The sequence below is a fragment of the Amblyraja radiata genome, chromosome 7 (genome assembly GCF_010909765.2).
Source record: "Amblyraja radiata isolate CabotCenter1 chromosome 7, sAmbRad1.1.pri, whole genome shotgun sequence".
Lineage (NCBI taxonomy): Eukaryota > Metazoa > Chordata > Chondrichthyes > Rajiformes > Rajidae > Amblyraja > Amblyraja radiata.
Genome location: NC_045962.1, coordinates 25,227,625 through 25,241,414, shown reverse-complemented (window position 1 = coordinate 25,241,414; position 13,790 = coordinate 25,227,625). Strand labels below are relative to the sequence as shown.

The window sequence follows — 13,790 nt, the reverse complement described above, 5'->3', positions numbered from 1 at the left end:
GTTTGTAGGTTAATTGGCTTTGGTAACGATTGTAAACTGTCCCTAGTGTGTAGGATAGTGCTAGTGTATGGGGATCGCTGGTCGGCCTGGACTCGGTGGGCCGAAGAACCTGTTTCCGCACTGTATCTCTAAACTATTATCATTTCTACTCATCATTTTTTTCCTTGCTGATTATGAAACAACTGCTTTGTCGATTGTACCTTCTTCAGGCTAATTGATCAATGCATTGATTACTGCAGCATAAGTGCTGATGGTGTGTGTTCCATTACTAGGTTGTTAAAAATCTTGACCTTCCAGCTTGTAGGCCAGAACTCAAGAAATCAAGCAAATATTCTAGGTATAAGTATGTTAAGTTGCAGAGTCCTTTTTCTTTTGTTTTTATTCTTGCAAATGTGAATTAATATAGAGGAATTTCAGTTACTGTATTGCAGAAGAAAAAAAATCTTCTACTCTTTAGAGACAACAAATTGACAACGCATTTATCTTGTAATAATATAAATATCCAGAGAATTCCTTGTTGGCAGTTTAGCACATTTTCCCATCCTCAAGTGTGCCACTCAGGGCCAATGCAGTCAGCTGGCTGGCTGGCAGCGTAAATACACCAAAGCTCAAACAGTGCTCCTCATACCCGTGGCAAGCAACCCGGTGACATAATTTCAAACTTTACCTCGGGCTAGTTGTGTTGAATACAGTTTGGTTTCATAGTGGTTGGTGGAAAAATTGAGATGTGGTTCAAGGTTGGCAGCGTTGCATGCTGAAGCAAAGTGCTAGCAAATTGTTTGTCTCTTACATTATGCTCCTGTGAGTCTTCAGGGAGCACATACAACATGCATGCCAAACAAAATAATGATAAATCTGCTGTGTGTCAAACCTATAAATTTTGTTACTTTCCAGTCAGACTTTCCTTTTTCAGGCCTGAAATAATTTGGAATTGCAGTAGGAAGAATTAATGATCCACTCTTTAGAGCCCCAGCAATTACGTGGAATTCTGTGAAGCTTTAATAAAACATATATTTTGGCACCACCTCTGATTATGAAAGTAATTAAACACAAGGCAATATTTTAAGTAAAATCTGGCATCGATACATTTATGAAATATGTTGTTGTATTTTTGTTGTACTATAATTGTAAAAATAACACAATGCAAAACAGTTTTTTTCCAAAACTGTCAAAGGATTTTATCATTGTTATTTTAATTAATCTGCTCATTTTAATTAGTGGCATAATTTATTATTTCTATATTTGATCCATTAAAATCATAAAATGCTTGCACACATTTACCTCGATAACCATAAATGAAGTACGTTTTTAGTTATTGATATCCATGTGGTATGCAGTGGACAAATATCTTGATAACTGGAGCTTTTCCAATTGTTAAAATCTCACCTCTGCTAGCTAAAGGTAAGTTGATTATTTTTCTTTGTATTGTAGTCTGATCATGAATTAATTAAAATCTCTCTTTTAAAAAATGTATTCCAGGCATTTCTGCGGATGTGCAATCTGCCAGTCCAGGTGATTTGTAGGGCAAACGCAGAGTATATGTCCCCATCTGGTAAGTCTAGAGCTGACTTAAATTCCTGGAGGGGTTGTTTTGTGAGATGCCATGGCAACATATCTAATCCAGTAGCCTGTAAAAAGCACTGTTCTGGCCATGGGCTTTTTTTCCCCCATGTAACCTCGTCTTCATTTTCAGCCTTGCTTATTTGAGGAATAAGTGACTTTAAAGGTCACAGCTGATTGAGAATTTTCATTTTGGTCTGTATGTAAACTGGGGTCATTCTGTGCTGATATGGCTTATACATGTTGTAATGTAGTGCAGTGGATTATTTTACTGCTAACAATTTGTTCAAATAAATGGCTATAAGTATGGATACCTCCCACATTTATATTATTAGCATTCACTGCTGATGGTTATCTTTACTGTTCTAAATAAGGAGAGAGCAGATTGTGTGGTTGATTCATCCAAAATTCCTAAGACTGACATTTGGATCTTGTCTATGTGATGCTCTTGGCCTTTATTGAGGTTTCCTTTGTGCTTGAACAGATATGAATAAAAGCTCAGAGATCACTATGTTCAAAGAGACCTGCAATTCTTTTGTGAAACACTTATCGTATGGATGCAGATGAGGCTTTTGTTCATACATTTCACCTCATCTATTACCCTAAGGCTGCCTGCGAAGGCAATGAAGAATGAATCTATTCAAAAGAAGCATGACGGAGCCTGCTGTTAGTGTGAACTGTATATGAACTGGCCTTAACAGCAGGTTCCATGCATTTAGGTGACACACTTTTCCTTATCTTTTTATTTCCAAGGTATGCAACACAAAATAATTTGCATGCATTTGTGCAAAGGCTTATTTGTAATTTTAATAATATCCAGTTCTATTAAATAGGATTTAACTGAATACTTACTCTCACAGTTGTCAAAGGAAAAAAATACCAGCATGCACATATCCTTCAATGGTCATTGTTGTAAAAAGGAAGAGAAAATTGGAGGATGAAATCATTCTAACCATGCTTGTGTCTCCTAGCTGTTGGTTACTGATTAGAAATCAAAGGAATCTGAAAGTAAATCAGCTGCTTGCCTCCTTACACAGGGAAATACTGCATTTTGGAAAGGACTCCAAAGAGTAACTGACAATATTATGTTATTCTTTGAAAATTACTGAGGGACTATGTCCTGTCGTATTAAATATTTAAATACTTCACAAATCTACAGCACAACTTCATTTATATGAATCCAGAATGCTCTTACAAACAGCAAACATTTCAAAGAATGTTACGCAATTTCTTAATATTTTTTCAAAAACATAAATTTGAATTTGGAATGCTAGGTTCTGACGTGATTTTGTCCATACATGTCTCTCGCTGTCACATACAGTAAAGCAGCCCGGACCTTAGACCCTTGTGTGTTTACAAGCAGTAGTTGGTTCCAACTGTGTTCCCTAAACAGTACTATATTTCTTCCATCTATTCACTGTGTTCGATAAAAAATAATCCCAACTAAGGTGCAAAGCAAAAAAGTATTGTTCTAACATTGAGACATAAAATGGAGGTGGAAAAATGTGAAAATCATGACGTACTCATGAAAGAATTCAACGTTGGTTCCTTGATGATTTATGACATAAAATTACAAAGTGTTAAGCTTGAGTTCTTCCTGGACTTGGAGAATGATAAAATATAATTTGTTAATTTATTTTAAGACATGCATAGACCATTAGAGTTTGATGTACAGTAATATTTTTAGCAATTCCCAGGTAACCGGCATATTCCTGCCGAGGCCTTCCCTCCCTCCATTCCTCACAGGGAATGCTCGGGGGCGGCACAGTGGCGCAGCGGTAGTGTTGCTGCCGCACAGTGCCAGAGACCCTAGTTTAATCCCGACTATGAGTACTATCTGCATGGAGTTTGTAGGTTTTTCCCGCATCCTCCGGTTTCCTCCTCCAAAGATGTACAGGTTTGTAGGTTAATTTGGCTTTGGTAAAAATTGTAAATTCTCCCTAGTGCGTAAGATAGTGCTAGTCGACATGGGATCGCTGGTAGACATGGACTTGGTGAGCCAAAGGGCCTGTTTCCGCATTGTATCTCTAAACTGAATTGTTGAGAATATATTGCATTTGGATCACTGTTGTATTTTAACCCACAATTATTTTAAAGATAGTATAAGTTAACATGTTTACTGACATCAGCACTTCAGATAAAACCAATTAACATGAATATATGTTATAAGATGGGAAAATAGTAGGTGTGATGAGGGCGTTATATGATTCCGTAATTCATCGGATCATAGCCTCATGTAATGATTATTTCAAAAGAACTTGGCTAATCCATTCATACAATGATTCTCTGTAAATTTGATAACAAACATGTTATCAAAATGGAAATTTAATACAGTACTTCTATATCATTGCAATGAAAATAAACTTTCAACAAACTATATCTAGACTATTTCAGTTAGCTCCAATAGCTGATTGTTAAATGATAGATGGAGATGAAAATAAAACCAAAAATAATTGTTGATATTGGACATTGCACATAAAATCTGTGGTAAAAGCAGCATCTGTGGATTAATAGGTTAATGTTTTAGATTGAAGTTCTGGCAAATGGCCTGAAACATTAACACTTTCCACAGATACCTCCTAACCTGCTGAGTATTTCCAGTATTTGCTGTTTTCGTTGGAGGCTACAGTTACTGCATCTTATGGAATATCAATATGCTTGGTCCTCTTCCCCTCTCTTATCGTTCTCTAGAGTGCGGAGTGGCATACAGAGGGAACACCCACGACGTTGAAGATGCATACTGCATGGGAGGAAGCATTGTAACTGTTTGTGCTTATATCAGCCCTGTGAAAAAGATATCCAATTGGTTCATTTCCTTGCTCTTTCACAGAGCCTGCATTTTTCCTGTCTTGAGGGTACAACTAGTTCCCCACCGGGAGATGCTTTTCATTAAGTTTCTACCACTTTTTTGACTGTTTATATTCCACATCCTTTTCCCAGCCTGAATTAATAATTTGCTAAATATTTAAAATTCAAAGCTTTGTGCCAATGGAAACTGTTCTCCCTATCTAAACATCAAAATTCCCTTCATACTTTTGGGCAACTGTTATGCTCCACAATCTTCTCTGCTCCAGCGTAACAATGAAAGTGTTTTCATCTCTTCACATTACTAAAAATCCCCATCCTTCTTCCATTCTAGTAAATTTTCCAATCTCTTGAGGCTTTGACACCCTGCCTTAAATTGTGGTACCCGGAATTGGACACGATACTCAACATTAGACTTAATTTATAAACGTTTACCCAAATGTCTTTGTTTTTGTATTCTTTGTCTCTAATTAAATACAAGGACCCTGCATTCTTTTTCTTTAAAGGTAGACACAAAATGCTGGAGTAACTCAGCGGGTGAGGCAGCATCTATGGAGAGAAGGAATGGGCAACGTTTCGGGTCGAGACCCTTCTTCAGACTGATGTCAGGGGAGGGGGCTGGACAAAGATACAATGTATCAGCGATATGGGAGGGAAGTCAAATGTTTGATCAGGGTTGAGTTTTAAAAATAGCGTGGTAGGGAGACATGGGTTTAGAAGGTCTATTGATCTGGGGGCATAAATAAGTCAGGGCACAATTATCATAGACAAATGGAGGGAAAGGAGGTGGTACATGAGGTTAAATTTAGCGGAAGGTGAGCTTCTGGATTTGCTGAACTGCTGAAATAGGTTTTGGAGATAGTAAGAGATGAGGCAATAAATGGGGTGAAGGTTAATATGAATTTTAATTTGGAAGGGCTGGGTTATGGAGTGCCAAAATAATTCAGCAATGTCCAACTACTGCTAAGTGACAATGCTGCTGAAAGAGAATGTTGCAGTGCCAAACTGGGCATATGCCAACCATCGGTGTTTCATGCTGACAGGAAATACTTCTGAGGAGCTTTTGTCTATCGGCATCTGCTAATGAAAATACGCATTTTCATTACCTCCAGTGCTGTACTCTGAGTCACCCAGAATGTTTTGACAGCTTTATTATGAGAATACTCAGACTTTCATGCAAGTGTGAGGTCCTAAGAAGGTGCACACAAATATTATGAGAGGGCTCCAGAATGCTCAAAAAATTTCTGTGTGCTTGCGTAAATTATCAAGCTATTCTATAAATGTTATAATTGTTCCCGTTGCTTCGTTGTGCATTTGGCAATTGGAAAGATTTATTTGTAATTTTGCTCCTGTATTAAAATTAGATTTTTTAAAGCTCAGGATAAATGTTGGATGATAATGATTGCCAACTATCGAAGCAAAACAAGCCGAAGCCACCATCTCAAGTTTCCTTATTTATTTCGTTTTTTGAAAAAGTCACTTTCATGATAAATGCTGGCTGGATTTGCTCTTAGCAGTAAAGAAATTACTTCTGTTCTTCATCTCGTGAACAGTTGCCTGGAGACTCATTTAATGTAAATTCAGAAATATGACATTAAGGGAGAAAGGTGAGAAAGAGAAAACAAAACTCTTTTTTTTAAGATCCATGACATTGAATTCTAAGGAACTATGGTTCTACTAACGTGCATAATAAACGATAGGACCAAATGGTGTCTTTTTATTTGGTCTGAGGGTTCTATATAATATATATTATGGTTCATAGATAGCTCTCCAATGTTTTAGAGGTATGCATGGGTACAGCATTTTTTTCATAACTGCATTGGTGAAATAGGAATTGTTAATCAAATTAGTTTTTAGTAAAGCAGTGATTGTTTTCAAATTGTTCCGATTATATAAAGCACAGAAATGGTCACTTGAATTCTGCAATTTCATAAAAAATAATGGGCTCCAGCCCCAGAATCAAGCAATATTTAAATTGATAATCCCAAGTACAGGAAGAAGATACTCGACGATCCTAGTTTAATCTTCACAGCAGCAATCTATTTTTAACATCTGGCAGTTTAAATATGATCTTGGCATAATATATCATGCCACTGCCAAGGAACTTATGTTATCTGTTAAAGTCCAAGTAGTAAAGGTGTTGAAAACTGACTTAATCGCAATAAAATGTAGACACATGAGACTGTAGATGCTGAAATCTTGAACAAAAAAAGCAACAAAATTGTAATCATCATTGATTGACTTTAATGGAGCTCCAATAATTACTATTTAATTTTTCGGCGAAGGCAGTGGCAGATCGCAAAAACACCAAGGAATACATGAAACAAAATGAACAGTGTATGTTGCTCGATCATTTTACTTTTCTTGTGCACTATTGAAAGGTGCATGTCATGCAAGTCACTTCCATTATGAGATGCACAAGGCTTTGGAATATGGTCCATCAATTTTAATGGCCTTAGCAATCACTTCCTCACATTCCTCTGGATCTGAAAATATATTCCATTAGCTGCTGCTGCATTGTATTCCTTTATTCCAATTAATTTATCTAAAATTAATTGTTTTAGTCATTATCATATTTCTCATCACATTCTGAATATATAGATTTGGCTTCCCTTCTGATGTTCTTGGTAAAAGACCATAGCAAAGTTGTTATTAAACACCAACACCCATTTTTGATGATCATTTGATTATTGGCAATCCCCTTCACAAAGGAATCATAACTCGCTCTTGGGAATGTTTTCACCTTGCCCTTGAGTACTTGAAATATGCTTGACTCTTCAGAATCAACTAAATTCTTCCTTTTCCTGATGATTATTTGCTCTGCACAATGAAATGCAAGTATCTTGGATTCAAAAGGTATCACTAACTGTTGATTTTGTAGGACCTGACCCGAATGGCTGTGACTTGCACAAGCCAACAAATATTTTCCCCTGATATTTATAATTCAAAGCTCGGTTCTATATAACTTTGGTAGAAATTAGTATTTCTATGCCTTTTCATTATCCAAGACAATATTGAAATTTTGCATGCCTCCCATAGCAATTAGTAATTCGGAGGGTAGATCGCTAGGTTACTGTGGCATAAATATCAGAACCATGGAAGCCTACAGCAGTAATCACAACTTTGTTTTTGTATATAACATGTATAGGGAGTGGCTTCGTACAAAATTGATGCTCTTAACACTTCCTGATTTTGTACAAATCATATCTCAAAAGAAAAAGCTTGAAGTTCTGTTAAATGAAACCAGAATTTATTTTGATGTAACTCACCCTGGTACCAATGACCTTCATAACATGTTTTGTTTCATTAACAGTTGTATGCTGTTTTGTATAATCAGTTCTTTTAACTGGTGTGAGGCTAGTTGTCAGCTTTGAATTCAGTAAGTAGGAAATATCCAGTAATGCTTTCTCAGCATATTTTTTAACAACTTCAAGTCCTTTATAGCACATGGACCACTGATGCGAAATTTATTATTCCTTTGCTAATCACTTAATACGGCTCATGTTTAGTTTAAATAGGGTAAACGGATGACTCATAATAATATTTTAATTTGAATGTGATATTAAACCTATATTAAAAAATCTCTGTGGTACTTGGTGAGCCATGATAGATGGGAAGAAAATTGATGCCATTCTAACTGATCTGTAACCTCCTACTTGGGCTTGTGTTAGCTCCGTCACCAGCAGAATTATACACACTTATTATCATTTTTTATTAGTGAACAAGGCTGGATATGGTGGCAGATAAATTCAAATACATTTCATAAAGTTTAAAAAGAAGAAATGAATACTTTCCATAAGTGGTTTTGAGAAACTGTCATGCAAGTTGTGTCTATTAGATTACTCTAATCTTTGATTCTTTTGTCTTTTCAAATAATTTTATGATGGTTATTCCTGAAAATTTGCATTTACATTGAAATATTATTGCAATAATGTATGTCATCTTGTTTTATACAAGGAAAAGCACCGTTCATACATGTGGGTAATCATGTTGTATCAGAACTTGGCCCTATTGTGCAATTTGCTAAAGCCAAGGTAAGACAAATTGAACCTGTTAGTTTCCTTTTTGACTGCAACAGCATGCATTTCAGAAATCTGTGGAGCTGTGAATGGATAGAATGCTTAAATGTTTTTGAGATATTAAATTAAATATTTCATATTTGTATTTCTTCACGATTCTATGTGTATATATATTGAACTATTATGATTTTCAAATTAATTGGTAACTTTGCCATTTTAATTCTCCATCTGCATACAATTTAATTTAAAAATAATGCTTGTATTGAAAGGATAGTCTTGTGAACCATAAGTGTTTTAGAGCATATTGTATGATCTACAGTTATTAGAACTGTTTTGAGTTCTTTCTCAAGTTGTGTAAAGTTAGGAATAAGAGTATTTAAAAGGTAATCAATTATTACAATTTTGCACTGTGAGCCTCAATAAATTGCACTGTGAATTAACCTATAAGCACTTACATCTGCATACCATGTCTCTATAGGGTCATTCACTTACTGATGGACTGGATGAAATAAAGAAGGCTGAGATGAAAGCCTACACAGAACTGGTAAATAATATGCTGTTGACAGCAGAGGTATGTCAGATCAAAGGATTATTATATTGCTTTGCTTTGCTTAAAATTGTAATGCAATGACAAACAGTCCAGTTGGTCTTCCTTGTTTTTGTGATTAATGATTGCATCTGAAGTTGTCATTTATATATATATTTATGTGTCAATTTGCAGTCTTTCGTGCGATTAATATTTTTTGACTTTAGCATTATGTTTTATCCTGTAGCTTTACATACAGTGGTGCGATGACAGCACTTCAGCAAAGGTGAGACATCCCTCAGCACTTGTAATGGTTAAAATGGAATGAGAAAAGCCTTTAATTTGCAAATCACCAATATTGATGGGTTAGTTCACCCTATAGCCATCAGTACAGACTCTTTGCATTTTAAAAGGTGCCTCAGAATTTCGTTTGAGCCTCACTGAGGCTCAAATGACAATAAATTGTATTGTATTGTATTGTATTGTATTGTATTGTCACAAATATAAGGGATCCTTGTGCCAGTTAGGTTAATGGAAATTTGCACATAAAGTTTGGGATACAGAATAAAATTGATTTTTACAAAATTCAAAAGAAGAAGTAAATAAACACACTTTTTTCAATCTTCATTTCCGGACGCATTCCCCCCCCCCACCCCACCATGGTGATGTGGGAGTCATGTGTATTTAAATGTGGGATATAATTTATTCACTATATTGAAATATGGGGTGATTTATTCACTGTATTTAAGTATTGGATAATTTATTCAGCATTCTGAATATTGTATACATTTTGTCAAAATCAAGAGAGTAAAGTTGCAGCATATCATTAATTTTAACTGGGACTAGAAAATCTCACAATATTTACACTTATTTAAATTAGAAACGAAATTCAATGATGTGATCCATATCATGTTTCTGAATAAAGTATGTTTTATTAATATCAATCATAGGCTTTAAGGCTTGTAAATAAGTAGTTATATAATACTCATACTGTTGATAAATACTAACTAAGTAAACACCATGATATAATTTTGCAGAGTCACTAGAACAAGACTGATCAGATTGATTAAGTGTGCCATTTACAGACTTATAGTACAGAAACAGGCCCTTGGCCCAACGTGTCCACACCGACCGAGATCCCCATCTATGCTGTTCTCATCTACATATGTTTGGCCCAAATCCCTCTAAACAATTCTTATCCATATACCTGTTAAAATATTATTATAGTACTTGCCTCAACTACTATAAACCAACCACCCTCTGAAAAAGTTACCCCTCGGGTTTCTATTAAATCTTTGCCCTCGTATGTAAGATCATATAATATTTACGATAATCCGAATAGTTGTTAATTCTTATGTTTCTTAAATGGTGTACCATTCCAATTAAAAGATTACTTGGAGCTTTATGATAATTCGTTAATATTTAAAACTTTTTAAAAACTAATAATAATCGGAACCTTTTGATCTTTTAAGATAACTCGTTCTAGATACGGTTCACCATATCCATGGCCTCTAAATCATATTTTGGCCTATCAAAAGCAATGGGAAATAAGACGCAAGATGAAAGCAATAGGATGGGCTGGAAAAACTATTAAACAGGTTAGTCATGTAAATTTCTCCATTCTTACATCCATAACTTGTTTTCTAATAAAATAGTAATATGTTTGAATTGCATGTGATTTTAAAATAAGATTTTCAAAGCAGATGAAAAATATGTGATATGTGCATTTTTATTTAATGTTGAAGTAAATATAGCTAGCACTCATATTCTACATTTGCTACCCATAAATTGTTTTTGCTTAACTGTCTTAACACCAACCTATTTGACCTGGTGTTCAGTTATCTTCCTGAGTACCTCTTCCTTGGCCTGGAGTTTAGTTTTTAATTATTATGTATAGTGAAGATTTCTGTACAAATGGAAGATATAGAAAATTTCCTATACAATTTCAATACTGTACTTGTATTTTTTATCACCAGTCAATATAGAAGATAAAAAATACTAAAGTAAATAGTGTAAATTGTTTACAACCTAAAAGTACACGAGTGAAGTTCATATATTTTTGCAAATGCACAACTCAATTAAAAATAGAACAAGACATAATTTTGATCAACAAAATAGTATCTGAGCATATTTGCTATTACAATTTTATCCTTTATTTTTGACTGAATAAAATATATAGTTATAAACTGGTCCTGGACTTTGATTAAACACTATAGCCTGTGGCCCTGGCAGCTAATCTACTGTGAAACTGTTTATTGCCTTCCACACTTCTGACAATTTATTGCTTAAGTCTGTAATATGATCCACACAATATTAGTCATCACTATATGATTTCAACATGCAATCCTTTAACTTGTGATCTATTGACTTCAAAATATACTTCGGCATTTATTTAGTTCGTTAATTTTTACTCAATAATGCAGGACATGCAGCTATTCCCTTCATCTTCCATTTCTAACCTTATCCAATTCATAACTATTTATGGAGCATGTATGCCTTTTTTCTTTAAAAATAAGTTATACCTTGTTCTCAACTATGCAAAATGTTATCTAAAATTGGTTTTATCTGACCAATTACACTTTCACTGGCTCATTTGCTAATTACTTTGCCTCATCAACCTTAACTGTAACTGTCCCTCTATTAAATGTCATCTGTAAATTATTCATTTTGAATTATATTTCTGAATACAATTTTCAGTCTAGACAGAAGCTGGGGAAGACCACAACAATGGCGATAGCCACAAACTAGGGAATGTCATATTGAAAGTATACAGTGTGTCCAAAGTACTGTGTTTAGTTTTGCTCACCAGGTACGGAAAGAACATTAAAATTCTGAAATTAAAACCATGAATGGAAATTCTATCTGCCAGAAAACAGTGTTTAGGAAAAACTTGGAGACATTTGGGTTCTTCGATTTAGTTTAGTTTATTGTCACGTGTACCAAGATACAGTGAAAAGCTTTTGCTGCATGCTAAGCAGCCAGTGGAAAGACAATACATGAGCTTTCCTTCAAAACCACGCAGAGGTACATGTGTTAAAATATGTAAAGTAATAAATAATACATGGATAAATAAGTCTAAACTATTTCTGAAGAAGGGTCTCGACCCGAAACGTCGCCTATTCCTTCTCTGCATAGATGCTGCCTCACCCACTGAGTTTCTCCAGCATTTTTGTCTACCCTAAACTATTTAAATGTAAGCTGAAAAAGGAAGCGAGCAACTTAATCTACTTAAAACTGCTCTTAAGACTTTTTGAGTCTTTGATTAATTCTGCTGAATCAGAAAGCTGTGGATTCTGATTCCAACACAGACCTGAGTACATAAATAAACACATCTTAGCATTACTGAAGGAGAGTTCTGCTGTCAGTGGAACCAGTTTACAGGCATAGCATTAAACTATGATCCGTCTCTCCTGTTAGTTGAACACAAATATACAATGGTACAGTTCGAATCAAGAGTGGTGAACATTTCCAATGTCCTAGGCAATTCTTGTCCGTCTGTAAACATCAGTAGAATTAATTGCACTTTTATCTTTGTTCTCCCCCCCACCCCCCCCCGTCTATTTGTTGTATTTCCTTTATTGCAACTATGTTTCTACCTCAGTACTGCTTTAAGATATACTGTCATGTCGTTACCAATTTTACTTGAGCAGTAGAATATTCTTGATAGTAAATTATTCATGTACAGATTGGATAGGTGGAGATAGTGTTCATAGAAGAGCAGAATTCATGGCAATGTTGTGAAACATATTACGGAAGCCAAAAGCAAATGAATCTCATTCAAGAATGAACTCACTGTCTAATGAGTGTGGTGACTTGCTTTGGAAATCCTGAACACGCACTGGCATTTTTTGGTCTGGTCTGAAGAAGAGTCTTGACCCGAAACGTCACCCATTGCTTCTCTTCAGAGATGCTGCCTGTCCCGCTGAGTTACTCCAGCTGTTTGTATATGTCTCTGGCATATTTTATCCTTGTGTGCATGATTAAAATCAGTATCTGATTGCAAATGGTCAAAATTCTGATAGGTCGTGCGATTCTCTTTCAGAAGTGATTTAGATTTCAGTCCAGATTCCTCTCAAAAACATTGTGTACTGCTGATATTTTAAAAAAAAATTAAATAACAGATTCATTCAGGAAGATAATTTTAGTGAAGAAACTGAAGAATGAATTCCATTCTTCTATTTGGAAATTAATGGGCTCCTATGACTTTGGAAATTACGAGTACTCTTGCAAAAAAACCTATGAAAACGTTGTCAATTGAAATCAATGTTTTTTTTTGTTAGACGTCAAGAGAATCCAATCAAAATGGCAATATTGAGTTAGGATTCAGATTATTCTTGATTTTGAGCTGTATGATAAAAACTATTTGAAGGATTACCTGGCTGATCATGTTTTGGGAAATCCATAGAACAAGATATTTTCTCGATAATATCTCAAGGGTCGATTATGTCGATGGGAACATATCACCAACATTGTCTCTAAAATACTCCCATTTACTGGAAGAATAGGCAAACCAATATCAGTGATCTCTTCCTGCCCTAGTTACTGAGGTGTAAGTTATCCTGAGGCAGACTACATAGAATCACTCGTGTGCCTGACACCAGACTGCTGTTCCATATCCTATAATGGAACTAGATTACCAGGAGAACACGGGAAAAGATTCTACGATGTGCCTAAAGCTTCCATGAAGTAGAGTATCCCCATTGACTATAGACACAAAAAGCTGGAGTAACTCAGCGGGACAGGCAGCATCTCTGGAGAGAAGGAATGGCTGACATTCCGGGTCGAGACCCTTCTTCAGACTGGTTAGGGATAAGTGAAACGAGAGATATAGACAGTGATGTGGAGAGATAAAGAACAATGAATGAAAGATATGCAAAAAA

General features: G+C 35.3%; 1 protein-coding gene across 3 annotated transcripts in view; it reads left to right on the top strand.

Annotated features, from left to right (window-relative positions):
- mtx2 (metaxin 2) overlaps positions 1–13,790 on the top strand; it is a 70,906-nt gene that overhangs the window by 38,343 nt on the left and 18,773 nt on the right. For all 3 annotated transcript variants that reach the window (XM_033023875.1, XM_033023877.1, XM_033023876.1), the window contains exons 4-8: positions 1,480–1,552; positions 8,323–8,399; positions 8,863–8,955; positions 9,158–9,196; positions 10,383–10,508. In XM_033023875.1, coding sequence (XP_032879766.1) covers positions 1,480–1,552; positions 8,323–8,399; positions 8,863–8,955; positions 9,158–9,196; positions 10,383–10,508 — 408 coding nt within the window. The remainder of the gene's footprint in view (positions 1–1,479; positions 1,553–8,322; positions 8,400–8,862; positions 8,956–9,157; positions 9,197–10,382; positions 10,509–13,790) is intronic.